The sequence below is a fragment of the Mustelus asterias genome, chromosome 23 (genome assembly GCF_964213995.1).
Source record: "Mustelus asterias chromosome 23, sMusAst1.hap1.1, whole genome shotgun sequence".
Taxonomy (NCBI): Eukaryota; Metazoa; Chordata; class Chondrichthyes; order Carcharhiniformes; family Triakidae; genus Mustelus; species Mustelus asterias.
Window position 1 is genome coordinate 37,292,714 of NC_135823.1, and position 27,436 is coordinate 37,320,149.

General features: G+C 43.3%; 2 protein-coding genes across 15 annotated transcripts in view; one reads left to right on the forward strand and one right to left on the reverse strand.

The window, feature by feature from the left end:
* The window catches only part of LOC144510648 (trinucleotide repeat-containing gene 6A protein-like), a 162,233-nt gene extending 149,115 nt beyond the window's left edge, over positions 1 to 13,118 (forward strand). For all 14 annotated transcript variants that reach the window (XM_078240306.1, XM_078240313.1, XM_078240311.1 and 11 more), the window contains 5 exons: positions 2,276 to 2,383; positions 2,980 to 3,198; positions 5,669 to 5,739; positions 6,741 to 6,880; positions 11,042 to 13,118. In XM_078240306.1, coding sequence (XP_078096432.1) covers positions 2,276 to 2,383; positions 2,980 to 3,198; positions 5,669 to 5,739; positions 6,741 to 6,880; positions 11,042 to 11,414 — 911 coding nt within the window. In that variant the 3' untranslated portion in view covers positions 11,415 to 13,118. The remainder of the gene's footprint in view (positions 1 to 2,275; positions 2,384 to 2,979; positions 3,199 to 5,668; positions 5,740 to 6,740; positions 6,881 to 11,041) is intronic.
* vap (vascular associated protein) overlaps positions 12,870 to 27,436 on the reverse strand; it is a 36,268-nt gene continuing 21,701 nt past the window's right edge. The window contains exons 7-9 of the mRNA XM_078240321.1: positions 23,136 to 23,363; positions 14,852 to 15,005; positions 12,870 to 13,605 (exon numbers count right to left, since the gene is read on the reverse strand). Coding sequence (XP_078096447.1) covers positions 13,531 to 13,605; positions 14,852 to 15,005; positions 23,136 to 23,363 — 457 coding nt within the window. The 3' untranslated portion in view covers positions 12,870 to 13,530. The remainder of the gene's footprint in view (positions 13,606 to 14,851; positions 15,006 to 23,135; positions 23,364 to 27,436) is intronic.

The window sequence follows — 27,436 nt, forward strand, 5'->3', positions numbered from 1 at the left end:
ATATATTCTGTCATTGACTCCTCTGGGATATTCTCTCTCTCCAACAATAATGTTCTCTTTTATCAATTCTGCCACCCTACCTCCTTTATTCATTCCCTAACTTTCCTGCACACTTGTAACCTGAAATATTTAGTACATTTTCCTACCCTTTTTTGAGCCAGGTTTCCGTTATTGCCATAGTGTCATGTTTCGACGTGCCTATCTGCACTTGCAGATCACCAACATCACTGACCATGTTCTGCATTCTCTTGTACTGACCCCACCTACTAACTTAATATTTTCTGCACTGGTACTGTGTCTCACCTGATATTTTTTTGTGCACTTCAAGTTTTCCCCCTCTAATAATGTCTCCTGATTCCCAAACCCCTGCCTGCCAAGTTTGTTTAAATCCTCCCCGATAACAATAGCAAATGATGCCTCGCGAACATTGGCCCCTGTTGAGGTGCAACTTTCTGACCTATGGAGGTCCCATCTCCCCCAGAGCCAATCCCAATGTCCCAGGAATTTACAGCCCTCCTCCAGCATCATTTCTCTCGCTGTGTGTTCATCTACTTTATTCTCCCATTTCTAGACACACTTGCCCATAGTACTGGAAGTAATCTGGAGGTTACCATCTTTGAGGTGCTGCTTGATAGTTTCCTTCCAAGGCTCCTTAAACTCTTTCTACAGGACCCCATTCCCTTTTTCTACCCATGGACCACAGTCACTATCTGTACACCCCTCTGAGTGCACTCCAGCTGCTCAGTGACATTCTTGACCCTAGCACCAAGGGTCAGCCTCTGCAAGATGGACTGAAGTGGTTCAAGAAGGCAGTTCACCACCACCCCAAAACCAATAAGGAATAGGCAACAAATGTTGACTTACCCAGTGACACCCATGTTCTGTGAAAGTTTTAAGAAACGACAGAAATGCCTGTCTGTTTCCTTATTGCATTTCTTACATCATTATTGCTTTTCCAATCTTGCTCCTAGACCCCTTTACAACTAAGTTGGCTGTGGTGACATGAACTTGGTCCTGGCAGCATTCCCCAGATGAACCATCACACTCACCGCTGCTCAGTGGTTGGAGAGCGAGAGATTCCGGTACAAAAGCCTGGGTCTTTTTGACTGCCTGGTGGACACCCATTCGCCCTTTGCCTGCACACCCTTAAGCTACAGGGTGACTACATCTATAAATGTGCTGTCCATGAAGTACTCAATCTTGTGGATGTGGCACTGATGCCAACTGTTGCTCAAGTTCCAAAACCAGGATCACGTTTCCTGCGCATTTGATTATCCAGGACACGTGAGACAGGATGCACATTCCATAAGACAGCAGTCCTGCTGTGACTGTTTATTTTATTAAGTTTGAATTATTATAAATTATCAAATTGGCATTAGTTTTTATACTAATGAATCATCAAGTCTTGGTTTAGACTGAACTGAAGATTTATCTGTATACTCAGCCTGTTATCCATTCTCTGTTGATTGTGCCCTCGTACATTGCTCTCCCAATCTCCAACTGTAGCTCCAGTTAAGTGCTATTGAAAGACATGCATTTGTACTATTTTTAATGACCTCAAGTTGAACTAAAATACTTTACACTTCAAAAGTAACTTCATTAGTTATACTGTAGGAAGTGTAGCAGCCAATTTGCGCAGAAACTTCCCTAAAGCAGGTTTGTATCCACATGAGAGGGCAGGTAGGACTGGGGTTTAATGGCTTATCTGAAAGATAACACATCCAACCGTATAGCACTCCTTTTATCATGCTAGATTGTCAGCTGGATTATGTCTCAACTGGAACTTGAACCCACAATCTTTTTGACTCGGCCCAAATGCTATCTATTGAGCAGTGAGCTTTACAAACCAAGTTTGTGGGTGTAGCTCTCACCTGACTTATCCTAGTTATGATGTGGAGATGCCGGCGTTGGACTGGGGTAAACACAGTAAGAAGTTTAACAACACCAGGTTAAAGTCCAACAGGTTTATTTGGTAGCAAAAGCCACACAAGCTTTCGAGGCTCTAAGCCCCTTCTTCAGGTGAGTGGGAATTCTGTTCACAAACAGAATTTTATAAATTCCTGGGTGAGAGCATGCATACTTTGGGAAATATAGTGTGCCCTGTGTTTAGAAAATATCAGTTTTTATATTTTATTGCACTGACCTATCACATTTAACAACCAGAAGTAACAGTTTAACTGATCTATTCTGTTTTTAAAATTTATTTCCTGGTTTAAATAATTTGTGTGTAGCTCCCAACAAGTCATTGATGCGTCACTTTGTGTATGTTCCTTAGGGTCGTCCTCATCTATGAACACCACGCTGCCTTCAACTAGTGCCTGGTCCCTTGTTGGTGCCTCCAGCTACAATAGTTCCCTCAGCAGTACAGCACAAAGCACTCCAGGTAGGAATCTTCATACAAAGCTTGCCACTAAGCTTTGTACATGCCAGTATGCAAAGCCTTCTATGCAGGTTTGTTTACAGTGCATTTCATCAGCAGCCTGTGGGTTTGTAGATGTTTCTATAACTGAGACATTTCTTTAAAACATTTTTAATAGGAGAATTTGGATAAATCTACCTCAGTTTTCTCCCCCTCTGGTCTTCCTCCTTGTTGGCCTGTCTTCTGGCCTGAGCATAGATACACACACTGTCACAAGGTCATTAATGCTGCCTTGTAACCATCAACCAGGAGGTTATAAGGATCTGTTCAGTCATGATGCTTCCTCCTTCACTGCTGGAACTTGGTAGAATTGTCAATCTCCCCTTCTTGCTCAATGAATTTGGGGGACTGATCAAAGTCAGACTGCAACCTGCATCCATCCTTCACTGTGCAGGTTCTTTTGGGTGTACACATTAGCAAATTAGTAGTGAAATCTAAATTTAAAAGTTGAGGAATTAATAATAGTAGTAAAACTAGTAATGCCCCACTTGGTAGCAACTATGTGTGGCAAGTATTTGATATATGAATGTTAACCTGCTATTTGTGCTTTCAATTTACAGCCAGAATCGGTGACCCCAAATCCACTTGGTCTCCTGGTCCGGTTACCAATGCTTCCCTGGCTCATGAGCTGTGGAAAGTCCCTCTGCCACCCAAAAACACTACCGCTCCGTCCCGCCCACCACCAGGGCTGACCAATCAGAAGCCTTCGTCCTCGTGGGGAAATAGTTCGCTGCGTGTGGGTGGAGGATGGGGGACTTCCGAGTCCAGATACAACCCTGGTAAGAGACGGGTGGAATGCGCCCTTTTCCTTCTCCTGCGGTGCGATAAAAGATTGTCAGCCATTCAAAGTAAACCAATCAATTGAAAGCTTTGTTACTGTGGAGACTTTTTTAGTATTCGTAAAGTAATTTTCTGAAGCGTTTATTTAGAAACAATTATGCATTGGATCTATTTCCACCACCCATCCCAAATCCCATCTCTATTCCTTGCCCATTTTTGCTGTTCCTCCTGGAAGCTCTGAAGTATGGTGGATATGATCCCATAGGCACCAGCAGCTATTGGGTACCATGTATTTCAAGTAGGATAGTAAACACCTGGTCAGCAGCCCAGCGGGATTGGGTTCAACTGTGATGTTTCCCATGCTCAAATAATCTCCTTACACTTGGCTTGACAATTGGCACAGACTGTTCCAACCATGGTGTCATAGGTGACCTTGAGATGACCTAGTGACAATGTATGTACCCACACTACTACTATTTCTGTAGCATACACCCCATTGTGCCTGTGTTGGCTGAAAAATAGATACCCAGCCTAATCCTGTTTTCCAGTTCTTGGTCCATAGCCTTGCATATCACAACATTTGAAGTGCATACTTGATAAGGCTTCTGCTTCAACCATCTTTTCTGAGTTTCAGACCTCCGACCAACCTCTGGGTGTAAATAAAATTGCCTCAACTCCCCTTTCATCCTTCAGCCAATTACCATCAATCTATGGTTCCTTTCATTGAACTCTCTGTTCAGGGGAATAGGTCCTTCCTATCCACTCAATCCAAGATCCTCCTAATCTAATACAGCACGGTGACATAGTGATTAGCTCTCCTGCCTCAGCACCAGGGATCCAGGTTCAATTCCGACTTTGGGTGTCTGTCTGTCTGTATGGAGTTTGCACGTTCTCCCTGTGTCTCTGTGGGTTTCCTCTGGGTGCTCTGGTTTCCTCCCACAATCCAAAGATGTGCTGGTTAGGTGGATTTACCATGCTAAATTTCCCTTAGTGCCTTGAGATCTGTCGATTAGCCATGGTAAATGTGTGGGGTTATGGGGATAGGGTGGGGGAGAGGGTCTGGCAATGGGCCAAATGGCCGCCTCCTGCACTGTAGGGATAATCTGATAATTCAGCCACCTCTGTTCCAAAGAAATTAACCCAACCAATCCAATCTTTCCTCAAAATTAAATTCTTCATTTCTGGCAACATCCTGGTAAATCTCTGTATTGTCACAAGTTTGATTGCATCCTTTCTGTAATATAGTGACTGGAACTGTACAAAGTGCTCTAGCCTATGGCCTAACTCATGTTTCACGTAAAAGCAAAATTATGTAGATGCTGGAAAACTGAAGTAAAAACACGAAGCTGGAAATAATCAGTAGGTCAGACGGCATCTGTAGAAAGATAAAGTTAACATTTCAGATTGCTGAACTTTCATCAGAATCTAGTTAACTCTTTCTCTCCACAGATGCTGTCATCTGTTTTTATTTGTGTTTTACACAGTTGTAGCATAACTTTCAGTTTCAAGGAGGGGAGAAAGTGAAAGGCAGGCCAGGAGTGCGTTGGAATAGTCGAGTCTTTAAGTAACAACGGCATCGTTTTGTTTCAGATGAACTGAGACAGAGCTGGAGTTGAATGATGTTACAGAGGTAACATATCCAGTCTTGGTGATATTGCAGTTGTTAGAAACTCGTCTCAAGGTCTCCTATGACGCCATGGTTGAAACAGTCTGGTTCAGCCTCAGCCAATTGTCAAGTCTGTGTAAGCAGACTATTTGAGCATGGGAAGTGTCACAGTTGAACCAATCCCATTAAGCCCAAGTGTTTGCTATCCTACTTGAAGCTCCAACTGGGTGGGGGCATTCTGACATGGTTTTTCTACATTTTCCTATCTATTTGACTTATTATTGTCACATGTATTAGTATACAATGAAAAGTATTGTTTCTTGCGTGCTATACAAAGCATACCGTACATAGAGAAGGAAAGGAGAGGGTGCAGAATGTAGTGTTACAGTCATAGCTATCCTAGCCTTAGTGCCTTCACCACCAATCCAGTGAAGGTGAACATGGACAAAATAGGATCTATATCCTTTCTGTTCTGAATTGCTCAGTAGCTATACTTGGTGCTAGTATTTTTCACTTATAGTTAAAATTCCTTAATATTCTTCCCCCATGTAGACTCTCTCAACAGACGAGTGTTTCGCAATCATTGAAAAATAACTAATTTAATTTTCCTTTTCTCCGTAATTATGGTCTTTTTAAATGGTTACTGTGAGTTGGGATTACAGGCTATTTAGTAATGTCGGGAATGCACCAATCAATCAGATGCTATCCAGTGTGTAGGGTCAGAGTCCCAGGAGTGCTCTACTACACCTTCAAACAGGATGGAGCCTTGCTAATTGGCTGTACTGAAGTGTGTACGGTGATGGGACAAGTAATCAGAGGGTGATGTGCATCTGTTAGTTACATCCTTTTGTTTGATTTTTCAGGTCCAAACTGGGGCGACATCAGCTCAGGGAGAATAACCAACTGGCTTGTTCTCAAGAACCTCACGCCTCAGGTATGCAAATCCATCTTATTCAAGCTGTGATTCAGTAATCCTTATGCACAGCAACACAATCCTCCTGAATATCCCGACTACTGAATTAATTGAGCCTTGACTGAGAAGCTAAGCAGGAACTGTCTACTCTCGATCCCAGACATTTTCACCATTAAGAAAGGGAATGTGACAGTGAATCTGGCCTCACTGCACTGGAAACAACCACAGTTATTTATGTAAACTTTGTCATTTTAATTTATAAGCAAATGAACCTGTGCAATCTTCACTCAGTTTCCACCTCCTCCACAGGCGTTGTGTTGTGCTAAGGAACGTTGGAAACTCTGTCATCATCACCAAATGGCATTCACCACGTGCGATTGCAGACAAAGACAGTGAATAGTCCAATCTTACCTTCCCACTGGGACATTTTTCAGGATAGCCGGAACCTTGGCTGGTTAGATTGCTTCCCCTTTGTGGCTCATGCTTTCATGGTTAACTTAAGAGTTTGAACAGAAACTGTGTGGCTTGGTATCACATTGTGTAGCTCTCTCAATTGTCTATGAATCTTATCAGTGTACTCAAAATGTGATACAAACCTAATGCAATTTTAAATTTCTCTCCCCTCCATGATCCAGGTTCACAGTGTAATTGTCCAACAACTCCTAGTGTTTTAGGTATTGGAGGCTTCTCTTCAGTGCTGTTCCTTGGTTTTACATATCAACCAGATAGTCTGCGTTCTGGGGACGGGATCTCTTGAGTTAATTTGATGCCTAATTCCTTTACCTTGACATTGGCGGTTGTATTTTCAACTGCCTAGAATTTCCTCCATATACTCTGCTTCTTAAGACTTACCTCTTTGACTTTTTTTTGGAGTCACCTGTCCTAATATCGCCTTTTATTGCTCAGTATCAAATTTTGTTAATTATTCCTGGGATGTTTTGCTATGTTAAAAGCGTTAAAGGAATGCTACAGGCCTGTATTAATCTCACTGACTGGGCTCTTGCTGTGTCTTTAACCTTCAGATTGACGGCTCTACTTTGCGTACACTGTGCATGCAGCACGGCCCACTAATAACATTCCACCTTAACCTGCCCCATGGAAACGCTTTGGTCTGTTACAGCTCGAAAGAAGAGGCAGCCAAGGCACAGAAATCTCTACACATGTAAGTTAGACCCAAGTTTGATTCTGAGTTTCAGGTGAAACCTCATTGCATTTTGTGGAGGGAGAAGGGGTGAGCAAAGTTGGTGGATTGTTTCTTGATGTAAATGTTGAACCTTGATGTAACCAAGTCATAGGTTTGTGACAGTGAACTGGGAGCAAGTCCTTGGACGTTTTGCTCTTACAATATGGGACCCAACTCTTGTCATGGGCCCTGCCTCATTGCTAACGCACGAGTGTGCTTGTAAATTATGCAGTCTAATGTGTAGCTCCCTCCTGTAATGAGAATTTGTCTTATGGGTCAGATAATTATTTTCCTGCCTAGATGAGTATGTGAGCGAGAAATATGTGCTGTTAGAGCTGGAAGAGGCTCAAGTGGAGCTTACAGAGGGGACAGACCAATTGGATCTGTACATTCCATGAAGTACAATTCTGGGTTACCACCTTTTCAGTGGCAGAGGTAAATTAACCTGTGCAACCTTGGAAAAGGTAAGTCTAGAAGATGAGATCGTAGCGTGTTTTCACAACCGTTTCCTAGAACAATATATTATGGAACCAACTAGGGTTCAAGTTATTTTAGATCTAGTGTTAGTTAACGAGGCAGGGTTAATTAGTAACCTCATAGTAAAAAATCCTCTGGGGAATATAATACAGTTGAACTCACTAAGCTTGAGAGCAACATCAGAAACAAGAATCTCAAACAAGGCTAATCACGCGTGTAAGAGGAGAACTGGCTAAGGCTGGTCAGGTAAATAGTCCAAAAGGTGTGGTGGTATATAACCAATAGGAAGCATGAAGATAAATTATTCAAATGTTCAATTAAAATACATTCCATCAAAAAATAAAACTAAGCAAGATGGATGCATTTGTGGCTTGCCAAGTGAGTTAAGGGTAGTATTAGATTACAAGAAGAGGCTTCTAATGTCACAAGGAATAGTAGTAAGCCTGAGGAATGGGAGAACTTTGGAAATCAGTAAAGGACAACCAAAAAGTTGATAAAAAGGGAAAATAATAGACTAACCAGGAATATAAAAACAAATTGTGAGGGCGCAAATGCCTTTACAAGTATATGTAGCTATGTATATAAATATTGCATTGAGGGGGAGAAACAGATTGCATTGTTATGAGGAGTGAGAAAATGGCAGAGATGTTGAAGAATTATTTTGCCTCTTCATAGTAGACACAAATTGCATACCAGAAATAGAGGGGAGCCAAGGAGCTAATAGGAGTAAGCAATTTAAGGTCATTAATACCAGCAGAGAAAAAGTATTGGAGAAGCAAGTGACTGAAATCCCTCGGACTTGAAGGCCCATCTCCCTGGGTTCTTTAAGAGGAGCTATAGCAATGGCGGATGCACTTATGATTTTCCACAATCTTCTGGATTCTAGAACGGTCTCTGCAGGTTGGAAGTTAGCAAATGGAATTCCACTATTCAGCAAAGGAGAGAGAGAGAGGAAACCTGGAACTGCAGGACAGTTAGCCTGATATCAGTCATCTGTATAATGCTAGAGCATTTAAAAAAAAATCAGTCTGGTCAGATGGAGTCAATGTGGTTTTACAAAAGGAAAATCATGTTTGACAGATCTATTAGATTTTGTTGCGTATATAACCAGGAGCTACTAGATGTATACTTGGACTTCCAAAAGGCATTCAGTAAAGTGTCACACTAGATAAATATACAAGATAAGGGTTCATGGAGTTGTTAGCATGGATTGAGGATTGATTAGGATTGTAACAGTCAAGATAAATGTAACACTTTCATGAGTTCTTGGAAAATTACATAGAGCTTCATTGAGATCATACCTGGGGTATTGTATGCAGTTTTGTTCTCCATTTTCAAGGAAGAGCATACTTGTATTGGAGGTGATACAGTGACGATTCACTGAAGGTTCCTTTTAATGAGAGGATTGTCCTTTGACGTGTGACTGAGTAAATTGGACCTATACAGTCTGAGGTTTAGAACAATAAGAGGTGATTTCTTTGAAACATACAAGATTCTGAAAGGGTTTCAGAGAGAAGATAGAGGTTATTTCCTCTGGCTGGGGAATTTAGGACATGGGGGGCACACTTACAAGATCAGAGGTTGATCATTTAGGACTGAGATGAGGAGAAATTAATTATGCAAAAAGGTTGTGAATCTTTGGAATTCTCTATGCCAGAGCGTTGTGAATGCTCCATTGTGTATATTTGTGGGTGAGATGGACAGATTTTTTTTGTCTAACAGAAAATTGAGATATGGGGCGAAGGTGTAAAAGTGGAGTTTAGGCAGAAAATTACCCTGATTGTAATGAATGAAAGAGCAGGTTCGAGGGGCTGTACAGTCTACTCCTATTCCTTCAACCTCAAAAAATTTCTGATTGATGTACATCAGTTAAACAGAAGGTATCCATTAAAGGCAGGGGTTCTGTAGGACTGATGGTGAGGTTTAACCAACCTTCAGTCTGCTGGGTTGAAGATTTGATGAAGCAGGGATTCTGAATGCTAACTATCTCTGACCACTTCCTCATTTCCCTTGGCACTAAAATTACATTGCAACAGTGACTATACTTAAAAGTATTTCCATACAATCCCTAAAGTGCAGAAAGAGGCCATTTGGCCCGTTGCGTTTGCACCAACTCTCCGAAAGAACCCTATCCCCGTAACCCCACACGTTTACCATGGCTAATCCATCTAACCTGCACATCTTTGGGTTGAGAGAGGAAACTGGAGCATGTGGGGAGAATGTTCAAACTCCACACAGATCGTCACCCAAGGCTGAGATCAAACCTGGGTCCCTGGCGCTGAGAAACAGCAGTGCTAACCACCGCACCACCATTCTATCTTAGCTGTAAAGGACTTTGAAACTTCCAATAGACATGATAAGCACTTTAAAAATGCTAATGTTTTATTTTTAATATCTCTCTTACTCCAACCACCCAATCCTCCCCTCTAGCAGTTTACCAATCGCAGCACCTCCACTGTTTTTGGCCTATTGAACTGCAACTGAACTTTGTCCTCCTTCAACTAAATGGGTCATAGTTCCCCACTCTCTTTATTCCCCATGTACAGAATCCCCACACTCCCATCTCATCTCCATAAATTCTGCTTTCCCCAGACCATCTAATTTCCCACTGTTCAATTACCCTGTCTGACACTGTTAATAATCCCTAAATACAACCCTTAATCTATCTGTGTCGTTCCCCCCCCCCCCCCCTCAACTACTGCAGTACCTCTAACCTCTCTCCCTCCTCAGGCCTTTTAACAGGTTGCATTCAAGATCTGTGTATGTCTCTGATGAAGATCCTTATTGAATCTTTTGCAACCTGATTTCTCACCACACAGCCATCTTAGTAACACCACAAATCCTCTGTCATGCATTATCCATCTGCATTTTGATGTGGTTAACTATGATATCCTCCTCTCCCTCTACACTGACTGACTCAGTGAGATAATGAAGCATGATTTCAGTCCTACCTATCTAGAGACGACCTGTGCATCAACAGTGAATCCCCATCCTTGTACACAAACCTCTGGAGCCCCCCCACAAGATGCATTCTTGGGCCTCCACTGATGCCTGCTCTTACATTGAACATATCTGTACTCAAAAGTTGTTTGACATGGAGTATTGTTTGTCACAGGGCAGCACGGTGGCGCAAGGCCTATAGAGTTTGATTCCAGCCTGGGTCACTGGAGTTTGCACATTCTCCCCGTGCCTGCGTGGGTTTCCTCCAGGTGCTCCGGTTTCCTACCACAATCCAAAGATGTGCAGGTTAGGTTGTTTGGGCATGCTAAATTGCCCCTTCATGTCAGGGGGGCTAGCAGGGTAAATACATGAGGTTACAGGGATAGACCCTGGGTGAGATTGTTGTCGGTGCAGGCTTGATGGGCTGAATGGCCTCCTCCTACACTATAGGGGTTCTATGATTCTAATAAATCTTCCTTCAAATCAACATCAAGGAGAAAAAGCCCATTAACTGTTCCACTTACCTGCTCTAACACCAGCACAAAACCCATCTTTGCAAATCAGATATTGGTCACTCATCATCTTTGCTAAATGGCTTCTGTCTATTCCTTTTATTTAATTTTTCAGGCCCTCCTTGTAAAGTGCCATGATTTGTTTCTCTACGTTCAAGGTGCCGTATGATTAAAAAGTTGCTAACTAACTGACTTTCTCTTTTGTTTACAGGTGTGTTTTAGGGAACACTACCATTCTTGCTGAGTTTGCCAGTGAAGACGAGATTAATCGCTTCTTTGCACAAGGCCAGTCGCTGACCCCGTCGCTGGGCTGGCAATCTCTGGGATCCAGCCAGAACCGCATCTCATCCATTGACAGTTCCCACCCATTCTCAAACCGCAATGATCTCAATCACTGGAATGGTGCTGGGCTGTCGGGAACAGGTAGTGGAGACCTCCATGGCACTTCACTCTGGGGTACCCCCAATTATTCCACTAGCCTGTGGGGAACCCCGAGCAGCAATGACACGCGGGGAATCGGCAGCCCCTCCCCCATCAACGCTTTCCTCCCTGTTGACCACCTTGGAGGTGGAGAGTCCATCTGAACTTTACTCATGACTCAAACTGTGACCTCTACATGAAAAGCAGCACTAATTGGACTTTTCACCTACAGCGTGAGAGAGATGGGGAGAAGGGGTCACCTGTGGAAATGTTCCGTTCTGCACCTTTATTTCCACTTTCTTTTAGCCCAGAACATATCAGTTTTAATACTTGAATCATGCAAGCCAATAGTTAAAAAGAAAAATGTGAAAAAGTATATATTTATACTTCCAGATAGTGCTATCCATTTAAAAAAGAAAAAAAAACTGCTTCAAATGAGCTAGCTTGTGTGCACTCATCATGTTTATTCCTTAAATTCCAAAACTTTATTTGAGTTGGCTGATGGGAGTGTGAGCTGTTAATCTGCACTGAGTACTGTCTCCCTGTCCGATTGGCAATAGGGCGGGGTAGGGGGGGCGGGGGGAGAGGGTAGTTCAAGTGTAAATGTTTACTCAAGGATGTTCTTTTAGCAAGGAAAAAAATGGACAAAAAGCGTGCTCTTTAATATGCCTTGACATGTACTTACCTTAACGTGGTATTGTAGAGCAAGGTCACATTATCATACTGACCTTGCAATTTCAAAAAAGTATTGCACCAACTTGTTTCTTTTCAAAACATTTTAATAAAATGATAAAAAGAAAAACCTAAAGAATTTAATCTCTACAGTGGGACACTGTGGGCAGCAGCTGTGACTTGCAACCCCACCCTGCAAGCCAGGAGGGTACAGCACTTTCAATAGAGCTTTCATTTTTTTTTGGAGGTGCCCTGGTCGTGCCCTCTTGTTTACAGACTTTCGAGGGGAAATGTTTACTCTTCCATCATTCATAAAAATGAAAAAAAAAATTAAAAACTTTTTTAAAAAATTAAAAAAAATATTTGCGGATGAAGATGTTCTATCTCTGGGAATATTTGAACAGTGTTTTGACCATGTTCTTTTTTTTTCTATTCCTCTATATCCTGAAACGAGAGAGAGCATGGTTCTCAGGAAATAGTTCCCCCCCCCCCCTCCCCGCCTCTGACACATTAGAAACTCCTGGTAGATTTGTGTAGGAAACCCCCAACTTTTAGCACTGAATTAAACTGCTCTGTAAACGTTACTTTTTTTTTTGCCAAGTTAAACTGCTTAAAGCTGGAGTTTCCAGTCATTGCTTTGAAATTGCTGTCCTTTTTATAGTGAGTGAAGGTGGATTTTGCTGACATGTTGTAGTATATATACTTTATTTTTTCCCTCCTTTATATTCCCATTGAGTGGCTAAACGTATTTTGCTATTGTGACTGTGTCCAATTGACTGTTGTACTTAAAAAAGAAAAACTGGCTGAGATCTGTAACTATGCATACTGTAACCAGCACTGGTGGTTTACAGAATCATACCGTTCATCCGTGAGAGGCCGTTTTAATGTAAGTTTGTGTATAAGAGTTCTACAGAAAACGAGTTACTTTACACTTCTTGTTTTGTTTTGCCACTAAATGTATTCATTTGTGCTTGTACAGAGAGCAGACAAACCAGGACACAATTTTAACACTGCAGACAATGCCACCATTTCATTGCCTTTGTTATAACTGTCTGTTGGAAGATGCAAACAAGTCAGTGGCTTTTTAACTGTTTACAAATAGAATGTGATTGTAAAATGTATAATTTGGTTGTGTTGAATTATGAAGTTACTTCAAATATTAATAAATCATGACGTTTTTGGCTGCTCAGCATTTATATCCCGTGTTTTGTCTCCTTGACAGTGGCCGTCTCTCTTCTCTTGCAGTGGCTCAATCCAAACTTCAAAGGTGCACATGTTCTTTAAGTGCCCACGCCCCCTTCCCGCTGGAGCCTTGTTCCGTGTGTACACAAAGCGAAATGGCTTGCCGTTCAGCACAGGTCAGAGTGCAGTCAGCAGATGGCGTGTTGTTTTAATCTACTGCTTGTAGCCTGGTTCCACAGGAAGCTTGTACTCGCAGGAATGACGTTAAACTCTAAAGCCAAATGGGTGGCTGATTGTTTTTGCACAGTGCATCCAGTACAATAACATGGAAAAAGATACTATGGTGGTGGGTGTACTGCTCCAAATGTAAGCAGAGGAAAACATGCCTGACCTTCAGGAAAGAGATGATGACTTTCCTGCATGTTTTCAAGCTGTCCAGTTTCTTTCCATGCTCGCTAGTTCCATTCCTTCACAGTATGAACGAGGCCTCCTGGCTTTAAACTGCAAAAAAGAAGTGATTGTTTTCTTTTGTGAGGAATCTGCATCACAGAAACTGGACATTTAGCCCAACTGACCTATGCAGGTGTTTGTACTCCAAACCTCTTCCCACTTAAAGAACCTTTTCCAAAGCCAGTATCCCTCCATCCTTTCTCCCTCATGTATACATTAAGCATCCCCTTAAATGCAGCAATGCTTCAGCCATTTCTCATAGTAGCAGTGAATTCCACATTTTCAACATAAATTCCTCCTAAATTCTCTTTGCTTTAATTTATGCTGTCCTGTAATTAATTCCCCTTTTCTCATCAGCTCCAGTTATCTCTCCTCTCTCCCCGACATATCTCCCGTCAGTACTGACACACCCACGGGTGTGGATGTCCTTAATTAATCTACCGCAGAGAAGGTGTCAGAATCAGTGTCAATACAAGTTCATTTATAAGGGCGGCACAGTAGCACAGTGGGTTAGCGCTGCTGCTTCACAGCTCCAGGGACCTGGGTTCGATTCCCGGCTTGGGTCACTGTCTGTGTGGAGTTTGCACATTCTCCTCGTGTCTGCATGGGTTTCCTCCGGTTTCCTCCCACAGTCCAAAGATGTGCGGGTTAGGTTGATTGGCCATGCTAAAATTGCCCTTGGTGTCCTGGGATGCATAGGTTAGAGGGATTGGTGGGTAAATATATAGGGATATGGGGGTTGGGCCTGGGTGGGATTGTGGTCGGTGCAGACTCGAAGGGCCGAATGGCCTCTTTCTATGATTCCAGTGCAAAGAATATGTTGAGCCTTAAAAGGTACGCTGCGTAATGTTATCATAAGAATCTCTACTGGTGTGAGTTAATATTATTAACAAACTGATCAAGATCAGCCTAAAACCAGATTGAAACCAGTTAGAATATTTGGTTAATAGTCTTATTGCTTTTAGTACCTTCAGGCTGTCACTCACTGAATGCATGCTTCAGCAAAAATAATAATTGGCTTTTCTGGGAAAGCTTTAGCACTTTGTCAGAGCCTTTATATTGCAATGAGCTGTGTGGCACATCTCTGCCCCTGGGCTGAGCAAATCGGTAACTTCACTACAATCGGGACAGGATCAGGCCATTTTGTTGGACTGCTTTGATGCCCAAATTTCATGGTCTGAGTGGAAACCATGGCACCTTCCTGCAAGGTTGAGAAAATATCTCCATGCATTTGTCTTTGGATATTTGCAAAAGAAAAACCAATGGAATAATAAAACTGATTGAAGTGAATACTTACAGGTCTGTCCCTGTTCAGTTGGTACAGGATTGGAAAAGGTGACCACTGGAGAGGTTCAATGGGCCAGCTGTAAACAGACAAGTCACTGGCTTTCCCCGAGTCCCCAGCATGCTCATTGATGCTGCTGATACTGAAGTCCAGGTTGTTTTGTAAACTAAAGCAAAAAAGATAACTTTAAAAAATTGACTTATTTGGGTACACCCAGTATTCAGAGTATGATGACTGATAAATCATTATGTTACTGAATGTCCCTAAGCAGCTGATTTATGCAAAGTCTTGGGTTCTGAATGACCATCAGTAACTCACATCTGTGTGCATATCTTCCAACAGATTTGTGATCAGGTATCGAAACCTGGGGTGATATTCGTTCTTCCCTCCACCCATTCCCAAGATCTCCCTTCCACCTCCCTTTTCCCCAACCACTGAGCCTGGGATCAGCAGACACAACACAGCTGAAGTAGGAGATGGTGGTATTATTACTGGACAAGAAATCCAGAAGCCCAAGCTAATTCTCTAGATTCACCACAGTGGCAGCTGGAATTTAAATTCAATTAATGGATTTGGAATTAAAAACGAGTCTCAGTAATGATTAAACAATTGTTGTAAAAACAAAATCTACCTAGTTCACTAATGTCCTTTCAAGAAGGAACTCTGCCAACCTTACCTAGGCTGGCCTACATGTGACTCCAGACCCACAGCAGTGTGTTTGACTCTTAAATGGCCCTGCTGTTAGCGCATGCCAAATTGTCAAAAAGGAATGAAACCACACCAACCATCTGGCATTGACTTAGGCATCAGAAATTACAATGGCCTCCCAGCCCTATTAACCCTGCAAAGTTGTCCTCGCCAACATGTGGGGGCTTGTGCCAAAGTTGTGAGATCGGTTCCAAAGATTATAGACTTAAAGGTTTACAGCATGGAAACAGGCCATTCGGCCCAACTTGTCCATGCCGCCGGTTTTTTTAACCCCTAAGCTAGTCCCAGTTGCCTGCATTTGGTCCATATTCCTCTATATCCATCTTACCCATGTAACTGTCCAAATGCTTTTTAAAAGACAAAATTGTACCCGCTTCTACTACTGCCTCTGGCAGCTCGTTCCAGACACTCACCACCCTCTGTGAGAAAAAATTGCCCTTCTGGACCCTTTTGTATATCTCGCCTCATCTTAAACCTATGCCCACTAGTTTTAGACTCTCCTGCCTTTGGGAAAAGATATTGACTATCTAGCTGATCTATGCCCCCCATTATTTTATAGACCTCTATAAGATCACCTCCAGAGAAAAAAGTCCTAGTCAATCGAGCCTCTCCTTATAACTCAAATCCCAGTAGCATCCTAGTAAATCTTTTCTGCACTCTTTCTAGTTTAATAATATCCTTTTATTATAGAGTGACCAGAACTGTCCACAGTATTCCAAGTGTGGCCTTACCAAGTCTTGTACAATTTCAACAAGATGTCCCAACTCCTGTAAACAATGTTCTGACCAATGAAACCAAGCATGCTTAATGCCACCTTCACCACTCTTTCTACCTGTGACTCCACTTTCAAGGAACTATGAACTTGTACCCCTACATCTCTTTGTTATATAACTCTCCCCAGTGTCCTATCATTAACTGAATAAGTCCTGTCCTGGTTCGATCTACCAAAATGCATCATCTCACATTTAGCTAAAATTAAACTCCATCTGCCATTCGTCAGCCCACTGGCCCAATTGATCAAGATCCCGTTGCAATCCTAGATGACCCTCACTGTCCACTATGCCACCAATCTTGGTGTCATCTGCAAACTTACTAACCATGCCTACCAAATTCTTGTCCAAATCATTAATATAAATGACAAATAACAGTGGACCCAGCACCAATCCCTGAGGCACACTGCTGGTCACAGACCTCCATTTTGAAAAACAACCCTCTACAACCACCCTGTCATCAAGCCAATTGTGTATCCATTTGGCTACCTCACCCTGGACCCAGTGAGATTTAACCTTATGCAACAACCTACCATGTGGTACCTTATCAAAAGTCTTGCTAAAGTCCATGTAGACAACATCGACTGCACTCAATTAGTCTAGCAACAGCCTGCCACAGTCGTATTTATCGAATCATACCTGATTGACAATGTCCCAGGCACCACTGTCACCATCCTTGGATATGGGTGGATGAGCTAACTGACCATAGCACTGTGGTACAAGAACCCATTCAAATGGGATTGTGGCACAATGAAATTTACTGGTAGTAAGAGGGATTGACACTGTTCTCATTGAGATGGCTGTGTTGCCTGCCCAGTGCCAGGGTTCAGAACATTTGTTCAGGGCTGGAGAGGAACTTACAGTGGGAGGGGGAGAATTCGGGGGTCATGGTCCATATAAGTACCAAGACATTGGCAAGAGGAGGAAGGAGGTTCTGCATAGTCAGTATGAGGAGCTCGGTACCAAAAAGCAGAACCTCAAAGATAATATTTTCTGGATTATTACCTGAGCCAGGTGCAAATTGGCATAGGTCAAATAAAATCACAAAGTCAGTATGTAATTAAAAAAGGCAAATGGGATATTGGCATTTATTGCCAAGGGACTGGAGTACAAAAGTAGAGCAGTGTTGTTGCAATTATACATGGTGTTGGTGAGACCACATCTGGAGTATTGTGTCCAGTTTTGGCCTCCTTATTTTGAGGAAAGATGTGGTGGCTTTGGAGGCAGTTCAGAGGAGGTTCACCAGATTGATTCCAGGGATGAAAGGGTTGACGTATGAGGAGAGATTAAACAGTTTGGTCTTGTACTCGCTGGAGTTTAGAAGGATAAGAAGGGGGTCTGATCAAGGTGTATAACATTTTGAATGGGATCGATAAATGTAGACCAAATGTTTCCTCTTGAGGAGCAATCTCTAACAAGAGGTCACAGGTATAGGTTGAGTCAGTAGATATAAAACTGAGAGGAGGAGGAACTACTCACAGAGGGTGGTAAATTTGTGGAACTCGCTGTCCCATAGTGTGGTGAAGTCTGAATCATTAAATGGTTTCAAGATGCGTGGCTCAATGACTGGTATGGGAGAAGATGGTTCCTGTTCGTGGGGCACTGGCACCTGTATTGGTATAAGTGGAATCTGTACCATTGGAACAATCAACATTTGAACTATGATGGGGCTGGTGTTCTAGCAAGCCACATAAAGAGGGAAGTACAAAGTGTTTAAAACCCAGTAGTGGGGCAAGGGATCAAATTTGAAAAGATGTGGTAAACCAAAGAATAGAGACAAGGCAGGAGAGAAATTTCCCATATTAGTATCTAATACACAGACGGAGACAGGAGTGGACAGAGTACTAAGAGTAAATCAACAGATAAGACTAGACGCTACAAAATAATAAGACAATACTAAAGGCTCTATCTAAATGCGTGTAGCATTTGAAACAAAAGAGATGAACTGAAAGCGCCAATAGGAATTATGAGGTGCAATCTGATAGCCACTACTGAGACATGGCTGTAGGCCGACAGAGATTGGGACCTGAATATTGAAAGCTACGTGACATTTACGAAGGACAGGAGGTTAGGAAAAGGTGGAGGGCTGACTCTCTTAATTAATGATGGTATTGGCACATTAAAGAGAGATGAACTAAGTTCAGGAAACCAGTATCTAGCAGCAGTTTGGGTTGAGATGAGAAATAATAAAGCTGAGAAGTCATTTGTGGGAGTCGTATATAGGCCCCCTGACAATAACGACATAGATGAATTTATAGAATGTTTTTGGGGTAGTTTCTAAGAATAGCACATTATAGAGCCAATCAGAGAGCAGGCTATACTAGGCCTGGTATTGTGCAACTCTTATTTGATGATCTCAGTGAAGGCACCCCAAGGTTGCAGCGATTATAATAGATTGAATTTTACATTCAGTTTGAGAGAGATAAGTATTTTTAAACTAAATAAGGGAATTATAAGAGCATGAAAGCAGAGCTAGCTAAAATCAACTAGGAAATTCAGTTAAGGGATAGGTCAATAGAGATGCAATAGCAGACGTTCAAAGGGGTATTTCAGAATATACAGAATAGATATAATCCCAATGGAAAAGAAAAATTCCACGGGGAAGACCCATCATCCGTGGCTAAATAAAAAAAATTAAAGACAGTATCAAACTTGAAGAAAAAGTGTATAATTGTGCTAAGTCGTTCAAAAGATTGGACCAAATATGAAAAACAGAGTGACAAAAAGATTAATGAGGGAAAAATTAGCTAGAAGTATAAAGACAGTAAGTTACTGAAGATATTTAAATAAGAATTCAAATTAAACATTGGTCCGATATAAAGTGCATCTGGGAAATCAATAATAGAATGTAGGGATATGGCAGATGAACAGGTATTTTGCATCACTTATTGCTATGGATGATGCAAGTAACATACCTTTAATAGCTGTAAATCAGGAAATGGAAAGGGGGAACTCAGAAAAATTACAATCACCAGGGAAACGATACTCAGTAAATTTTTAGGGTTGAGAGCTGACAAATCCCCCGGGTCTGTATGGACTTCAGCCGAGGGTCTTGAAAGAAGTGGCATGGGAGTCAGTTGATGCATTGGTGTCCATTATCCAAAATTCAATTTGACTCCATTAGATTGGAAAATGGCAAATATAACTCCTTTATTCAAAAAGGGACGGACACAGAAAATGGGAAATTCAAGGGAAAATGCTCTAAACTATTAAAGGTGTTATAACAGGGCACCTAAAAAAATTCAAGACAATCAGGCAGAGTCAACATAGTTTTGTGAAAGGGAAGTCAAGTTTAACCGATTTATTTGTGTGTAGGGTGGCATAGTGGTTAGCACTGTTGTCTCTCAGCGCCAGGGACTCGGGTTCAATTCCCGGCTGTAACATTACATTCTGCACCCTCTCCTCCTCTATGTATGGTATACTTTGTCTGTATAGCACGCAAGAAATAATACTTTTCACTGTATATTAATACAGGGTGGCAGTGGTTAGCAAAGCTGCCTCTGCGACAGGGACCCGGGTTCGATTCCCGGCTTTAGTCACTGCTTGTGTGGAGTCTGCACGTTCTCCCTGTGTCTGCATGGGTTTCCTACCACAGTCTTGTGTGGGTTAGGTGGATTGGCCATGCTAAATTGCCCCTTAGTGTCGGGGGACTAGCTAGGGTAAATGGTTATGGGGATAGGGCCTGGGTGGGATTGTGGTCGGTGCAGACTTGATGGGCCGAATGGCGGCCTCCTGCACTGTAGGATTCTTTGAAGAAAACACATGCTGTGGTTAAAAGGAAACTGGTGGATGTACTGTACTTCAATTTCCAGAAGGCATTTTAATAAGGTGCCACATCAAAGGTTAATGTAGAAAATTGTGTAGGGAATAACACATTGGTGTGGATAGGAGATTGGCTAGCTAACAGAAAATAGTTGACACAAATGGGTCTTTTTCTGGTTGGCAAGATATAGCTTGTGGTGTGCCACAGCGATCAGTGCTGGGGCCTCAACTTTTTACAATTTTTATAAATGACTTGGGTGAAGGGACTGGAAGTAATGGTTGCCAAATTTACTAATGATACAAAGATATGTAGGCAAGTAAATTGTGAAGAGGATGTAAGGAGGCTACAAAGGGACATGGATAGGTAAAGTGAGTGTGCAAAGTTCTGGCAAATGGAGCATAATGCAAGAAAATGTGAAATGGTCCGTTTTGGCAGGAAGAGGAAAGAAGAAACTTAGCCGGAGGACCAATAGTGGTTCAATGAAGAGTGAATGAGGAAAAATGAGGTGTCACTGGGGTGAAGCAACATGTGCCAGATCAGATGTAAGATCTACAGTTCTGCCACATCCGGTTATGAAAGTTGATATTCAATTAAAAAACTAAATGAAGGAGGTGGCTGCACAAGTGATGGAAGGTGCTGTTGACAGTGCAATCAGGTGGCATTTACTCAGCAATAATCTGCTCACTGTCACTCAGTTTGGGTTCCACTTGGGCCACTCAGCTCCTGACCTCATTGCAGCCTTAGTCTGAACATGAACAAAAGAGCTGAATGCCAGAGGTGAAGGGAGAGTGACATCAAGGCAGCATTTAACCGAGTGTGGCATCAAGGAGCCCCAGCAAAACTGGCAGTCAATAAGAATTGGGGGTAAACTCTCCACTGGTTGCAGCCATACCTAGCACAAAGGAAGGTGGCTGTGGTTGTCAAAAGTCAATCATCTCAGTTCCAGGACATCACTGTGAGAGTTCCTCAGGGGCTGTCCAAGGCCCAACCATCTTCAGCTGCTTTATCAATGACATTCCCTCCATAATCCGGTCAGAAGTGGAGATGTTCACTGATAATTGCACAATGTTTATTACCGTTTGTGACTCCTCAGACTCTGAAGCAGTCCATGTCCAAATGCAGCAAGACCTGGACAATAACCAGGCTTGGGGTGACAAGTAATATTTACACCACACACATACCTGGCAATGATCATCTCCAACAAGTGAGGATCCAACTATCTCCCCATGACATTTAATGGCATTACCATCGCTGAATCCCCCACTGTCCATATCCTTGGGTTACCATTGACCAGAAACTGACCTGGACCGGCTATAAAAATACTGTGGGTACAAGAGCAGGTCAGAAAAAAGGAATTCTGCGGCATGTTCCCAAAGCACAAGTCCAAAGTGTAATGGAATCCTCTCCACTTGCCTGGAAGTGTGCAGCTCCCAACATTCAAGAAGCTCGACGCTATCCATGACAAAGCAGCCCACTTGATTAGCACTCTCATCTACCACCTTAAACTTTTACACCCTCCACCACAACCACACAGAGGCAAGTGTGTGTATCATCTGCAAAATGCGCTGTGCTAACTCATCAAGGCTCCTTCATGAGCACCTTCCAAACCTGTGGCCTCTACAAGCTACAGATGCATAGGAAAGCCACCACCTGAAAGTTCCTTCCAAGCCATACATCATCCTGACTTGCAACTATATCGCCGTTCCATCGCTGTCACTGGGTCAAAATCTTAGCACTCCCTCCCAGCACTGTGGGTGTACCTACACTATATAGACTGCACTGTTTCAAGAAGGCAGCTCACCATCACCTTCTCAAGGACAATTGTGATGGGCAATAAATGCTGGACTAGCCAATGATGCCCACATCAGATGAAATAATTTTTTTTTAAATGTTGAGGCTCAATGAAGTTTGGCCTTGGCTCAGTAATGGGATGTGCCCCTCATCTGCTGACAGAATGTTGGTTTTAATAAGATTAACTGGGTGGATGACACTGGTAATTATTTAGTGCTATCAGTGGTAACTATAAACTCAGTTTAGCTCTCTGGGGGCTGGACTTTTGAGTGCAACTCCCTAATTTACAAGGTTAAGGTTAAAGGAAAAAGCAACTGTAGTCCCTTTGATAATGCGGGGTGATGAGGGGATGGGGCTGGTCTGTTGGGGTGGGGAAGCTTTGTTTGTCCCCCCCTGGTCACCACCCAAATCTCGCTACGGATGTTATTTCAGAATCATGGCAAACTTCCCAACATCCACCCATCAACTGAGAATTTCCGATACAGGAGCAAAACTTAACCTCTTACTCTCCAAGAAATCATTGTGAACCTGACTGGTAACATCAAATGTCTTTATAGCAGCAGAAGAGACAGGCAGTTTGAGAACCCAATTTCAGAGAAATATTTGGAATCTAGCAGGTCAGGATGTAGCCTTTGTGAAGGATAAGAGAGCCCATGTACCAGTGATGGGCTTTAAATTAGCCAATGGGTCACAGTCTAGCCCCTGAGTCACAAGGTTGTAGGTTCAAGACCCACTCCAGAGACTTGAGCACAAAATCCAGGCTGGTGCATGCTCCAGTGCTAACTGAAGGAGTGCTGCACTGTTGGAGATGTCTTTCAGATGAGACTTTAAACCGAGGCCCTGTGTGCTCTCTCAGGTGGACATAAAAAATCCAGTTCCACCAATCAGAAAAGCACGGGAGCTATTCCCATTGTTCTGGCCAATATTGATCTGTCAACCAACATCGCTTAAAAAACAATCTGGTCATTGTCACATTGCTGTTTGTGGGGTCTTGTGTGTGTAAATTTGCTGCTGCCTTTCCTACAAATGACTACACCTCAAAAATACTTCATTGACTGTATAAAGCATTTTGGAACATCCAGAGATTATGAAAGGCACCATATAAATATATATATAAATACAAGGCTATCTTTCTTTGACTGGAAAGATAAAGAGAATCAGACCTTGACAAAAAGATGAGTATTTACTGGTCCTTAAATTTTATACAATTCCACCATTTTCTGTTTTTTTTATTTGTAGTTCTTCTCTTACTGATGATCTTTACCTGTGCCTGAAGGTTGATCGACCGTGTGGGGCTGTCCTCCAGCTGCTATAGGTACCAGACACAGATTCCTCATGACAGGAGTAGTAGCTGCTGTCCAACATCTGCAGGTGGATCAGTTCATCTGAGTTACTGAAGCCAGGGTTGTCCAAAGAACTGACTGAGTAGTTTAGCCAGGGGTCAGACTGGTATTGATTGGAGAAATCATCAAACCGACTGAAGCGCTTGTAGCTGCAGAGAGAAAAATGCAAAGATCACAACGGCCCTTCTTGAAAGTGTATTGAGTCTGGTCCTTGGGAACTCAGTCTGAGCTTTGTCTGGGATGATGGGGCTTGGGTAAAGAATTTCAACCCATGTTTCTGTCCACAGCGGATTCCTGCTCTCCCATCATGAGAAGGCACATGAGGGTGATAGCTGCATGGTTCCACACCGAAAATTATTATTGGAGTCTCCACAGGAGACTTCTGCTCCTACTAGCTGGTTTCATAGCAAAGTCAGAGGAAGAATGTCCTTCTACATGCAGGGACAGCGAACCAGACAGTGCTCTCTCACACTGGGACAGTGGGCCGGACACTGATCCCTCGCACAGTGGGCCAGACACTCATCTCTCCCACACTGGGACAGTGGGCCGGACACTGCTGTCTCTCACTAGGACAGTGGGCCGGACACTGATCCCTCGCACAGTGGGCCAGACACTCATCTCTCCCACAGTGGGACAGTGGGCCAGACACTCATCTCTCCCACACTGGGACAGCGAACCAGACACTGCTGTCTCTCACTAGGACAGTGGGCCGGACACTGATCCCTCGCACAGTGGGCCAGACACTCATCTCTTTCACACTGGGACAGTGGGCCAGACACTCATCTCTTTCACACTGGGACAATGGGCCAGACGCTGATCACTCTCACATGGGACAGTGGGCCAGACACTGATCTCACTCACACTGGGACAGTGGGCCAGACACTGATCTCACTCACACTGGGACAGTGGGCCAGACACTAGTCTCTCTCACACTGGGCCAGACACTAGTCTCTCTCACACTGGGCCAGACACTAGTCTCTCGCTCACTGGGCTAGACACTGATCCCTCTCACACTGGGACAGTGGGCCAGACACTAGTCTCTCTCACACTGGGCCAGACACTAGTCTCTCGCTCACTGGGCCAGACACTGATCTCTCACACACTGGGACAGTGGGCCAGACACTGATCTCTCTCACACTGGACAGTGTCTCAGTCACATCTTAACCAAATGTCCAAATATGTATTGGTTAGGTGGATTAGCCATGGTAAATGTGCGGGGTTACAGGGATAGGGCAGGGGTGGGTATGGGTAAGATGCTCTCTTGGAGAGTCGGTGCTAGCTGGATCGACCAAATTACCTTCTGCACTGTAGGGATTATATGGTTCTGTAGCATGTACATAAAAATACACTCATTCATCAGTGCTCTGCGCAAAGGCAGGTTGCTTGTTGATGCTTAATCCCTGAGCTTTTTTGGCAGTTTTTTGTCTGTTGATTTGCCATTGAATTCCACTCTAAGGGGCAGGTTCAAATCTACCTCAACCGGAACAGGAGTCAACCGCATGCTGTTGCCATTTTTCTGAACCACGTACTAGCCATCTAACCAAATGAAATAAATATTTGTGTATGTGTGCATATGCACACTCTCCCACTTGGCTGTGGACCCTTAAAGGTTTTGAAGTGATATCATGTTGGATAGATCTGGTGCTGCTGTGAATTTCTTTGTTACTCTCCAATTCCCTGGGGCTTGTTAGTAAAACACAAACAATACAAAGGAAAATTCAAGGCAGGCTTCAAGGACTTGTTTCAGCTGTTGAGTCAAGGAAACATCCGCTCCCACCAACACGCCTCAATTCCTACATACCAGAGTGAAAAAGGCAGTGTGTGGAATGACAATGTCCCAAACTGATTTTATTTCAGGGTTGAGAATATGGTACGATGATTAAACACCAGACTGGTTTTGAGAATTAGGAGATGGTCGAGTCAGATATCTCACAAACTCAACTGAAAACTCAGCAGCTTTCAAACACAGTGCAACCATCCCTGTGACAGAGCCCCACCCCCACCACCTCGTCAACATACCCTCAGGTAAATTTAGTCTAGATAGGTAGTTTCACCATCTGTTCAAGTTGTTAATTGCAATGCACCCAACCAATAGTAATTGCCACTTGTACGGGGCACTGGATATTGTCCAGGATCTGGGCAATCTTCCTCAGCTGGTCAACACTTACAGGGTGAGTGGGCATTGGGGAGAGTGAGAAAATGCTGAAAACACTCAGGAGACCAGTCAGCAGCTGACAAAACAACATAACGGTGTGTTCTTCCATCCACTCAATTCATCCACTTGTGACAATGCCATGTCTGAACAGTTAACGCTTCTCACTGATGCCAAGGTTTTCCAGCATTTTGTGCAAGGGGAGGGAAAAAGAGGAGGAGAAAGGGCATAGAGGATGGGAAGGGGAAGGAAGGGAGAAGGGGATGAGAGAGTGGGGTGGAGGAATTTGGGAAGAGGAAGGTAGGAAGATGGAGGAGGAAGGGGAGAGCAGAAAAGAGGGAGAGACTTGGGGATGAGAGGAAGGGGAGTGAGTGGGAAGGAGAGCAAGAGAGAAGGGAAAGAAGAGTGATTAGGGAGGGGATAAGTGAGTGAAGGAGGAGATGGGACAGCAGATAGGCAGGAGGATAGGGAGAGAGGGGAAATATGGGGGGAAGGCGGTGTGGTTGAGGGAGTGGGGAGGAGGGAGGGAGGGTAATGGGGAGACAAGAGGGTTAAGAAGGGAGGGGAGAGATGGGAGAAAGAACGAGGAGAGGGCTGCCTTAGTTAACACACAAACTCTTCCTAAGATGGGAGCAGGATCCTCCAGGTCCAAGTGATGCAACATCAGTTGCCAGCACTGAAACCAAAAGTTTGAGATTAGTAGCTGAAAAAATGCAGCTCAGGGGAGCAGGAAATGAGAAACTGCTCAAGACAAGCATGGCTGAGGAGGAAGTCTAGTCATTCGCCTCTGTCTGAGCTTGTGTTTAGTTTATTACTCACCTCTCACTGATTGGGCTGCAGCCTTTTGGATTTATTTTTCTGTTCATGTCTTCTTATCTAACTATAATTCCTGACTGACCTTCTGCCACCACTGCCCCCACATCTTCTCCCTCACCCATCCAACCCAAGGCACTGAGGCCAATTCCCATTCCCCGAATGGTAGCTGAGACTAGCTAACACACAGCGGGGAGCTTGGAAGTTTCCTGGGTGCATAGGTCTTGGATGTACGTGGTGTGTCAAACTCTGTGGACCCATTCCATCACCTCTCACCAATGCAATCCAGCTGCTCACTCCACCCAATCCTTCCACTCTATCCCATTCCCTCCCCACATTTCCCACAGCATCCTAAAGTCATTCCCCTTGTGATCATGAAAGGGAGGTGACAAGGAAGAGATGGATAAAAAGGGAAGGACCTAGAAACAGTGGGATACAGACATGAAGGTATTGTGGATTGTGAAGAGGATAGCAACAGACTTAAGATGACATAGACTGGTGGAATGGGCGGACATGTGGCAGATTAAATTTAATGCAGAGAAGTGTGATATGATACATTCTACTAGGAAGAATGAAGCAATGTAATATAAAATAAAGAGTACAATTGTTAAGGGGATATAGAGAGATCTTGGGGTACATGTGCACAAAATCACTGAAGGTGGCAGCTTGAGAAAATGATTAAAAAGGGCAAACAGGGTCTTGGGCTTCATAAGTAGAGGTACACAGGACAAAAGCAAGGGAGTAATGATAAACCTTTATAAAACACTGGTTTAGCATCAAATGCAGAAGTATGTCCAATTCTGGGCACTTTAGATAGGGTGTGAAGGCTTTAGAGAGGGTGCAGAAAAGATTTATGGAAATGGTTCCAGGGATAAGAGACTTCAGTTATATGGATTGACTGAAGAAGCTGGGATTGTTCTCCCTAAACAAGGTTGAGAGGAGATTTAACAGGAGTGCTCAAAATCATGAGGGCTCTGGACTTAATAGCTAGTGAGAAACTGTTCTCATTGGGACACCAGTTTAAGTTGATTGGTGAAAAAAAAAACCCAATGGCGCCATGAGGAAATCTTTATTAGGCAGTGAGTGATTAGGTTATGGAATGCACTGCCTGAGTGGTGAAGGCGGTTTCAACTGTGGCTTTCAAAAGGAAATTGGATAAGCACCGGAAGAAGAAAAATGTAGGGCTGTGGGGGAAGGGTTAGGGAGTGGGATTAGCCGAGTTACTCTTACAGGCAGCCAGCACAGACAAGATAGGAC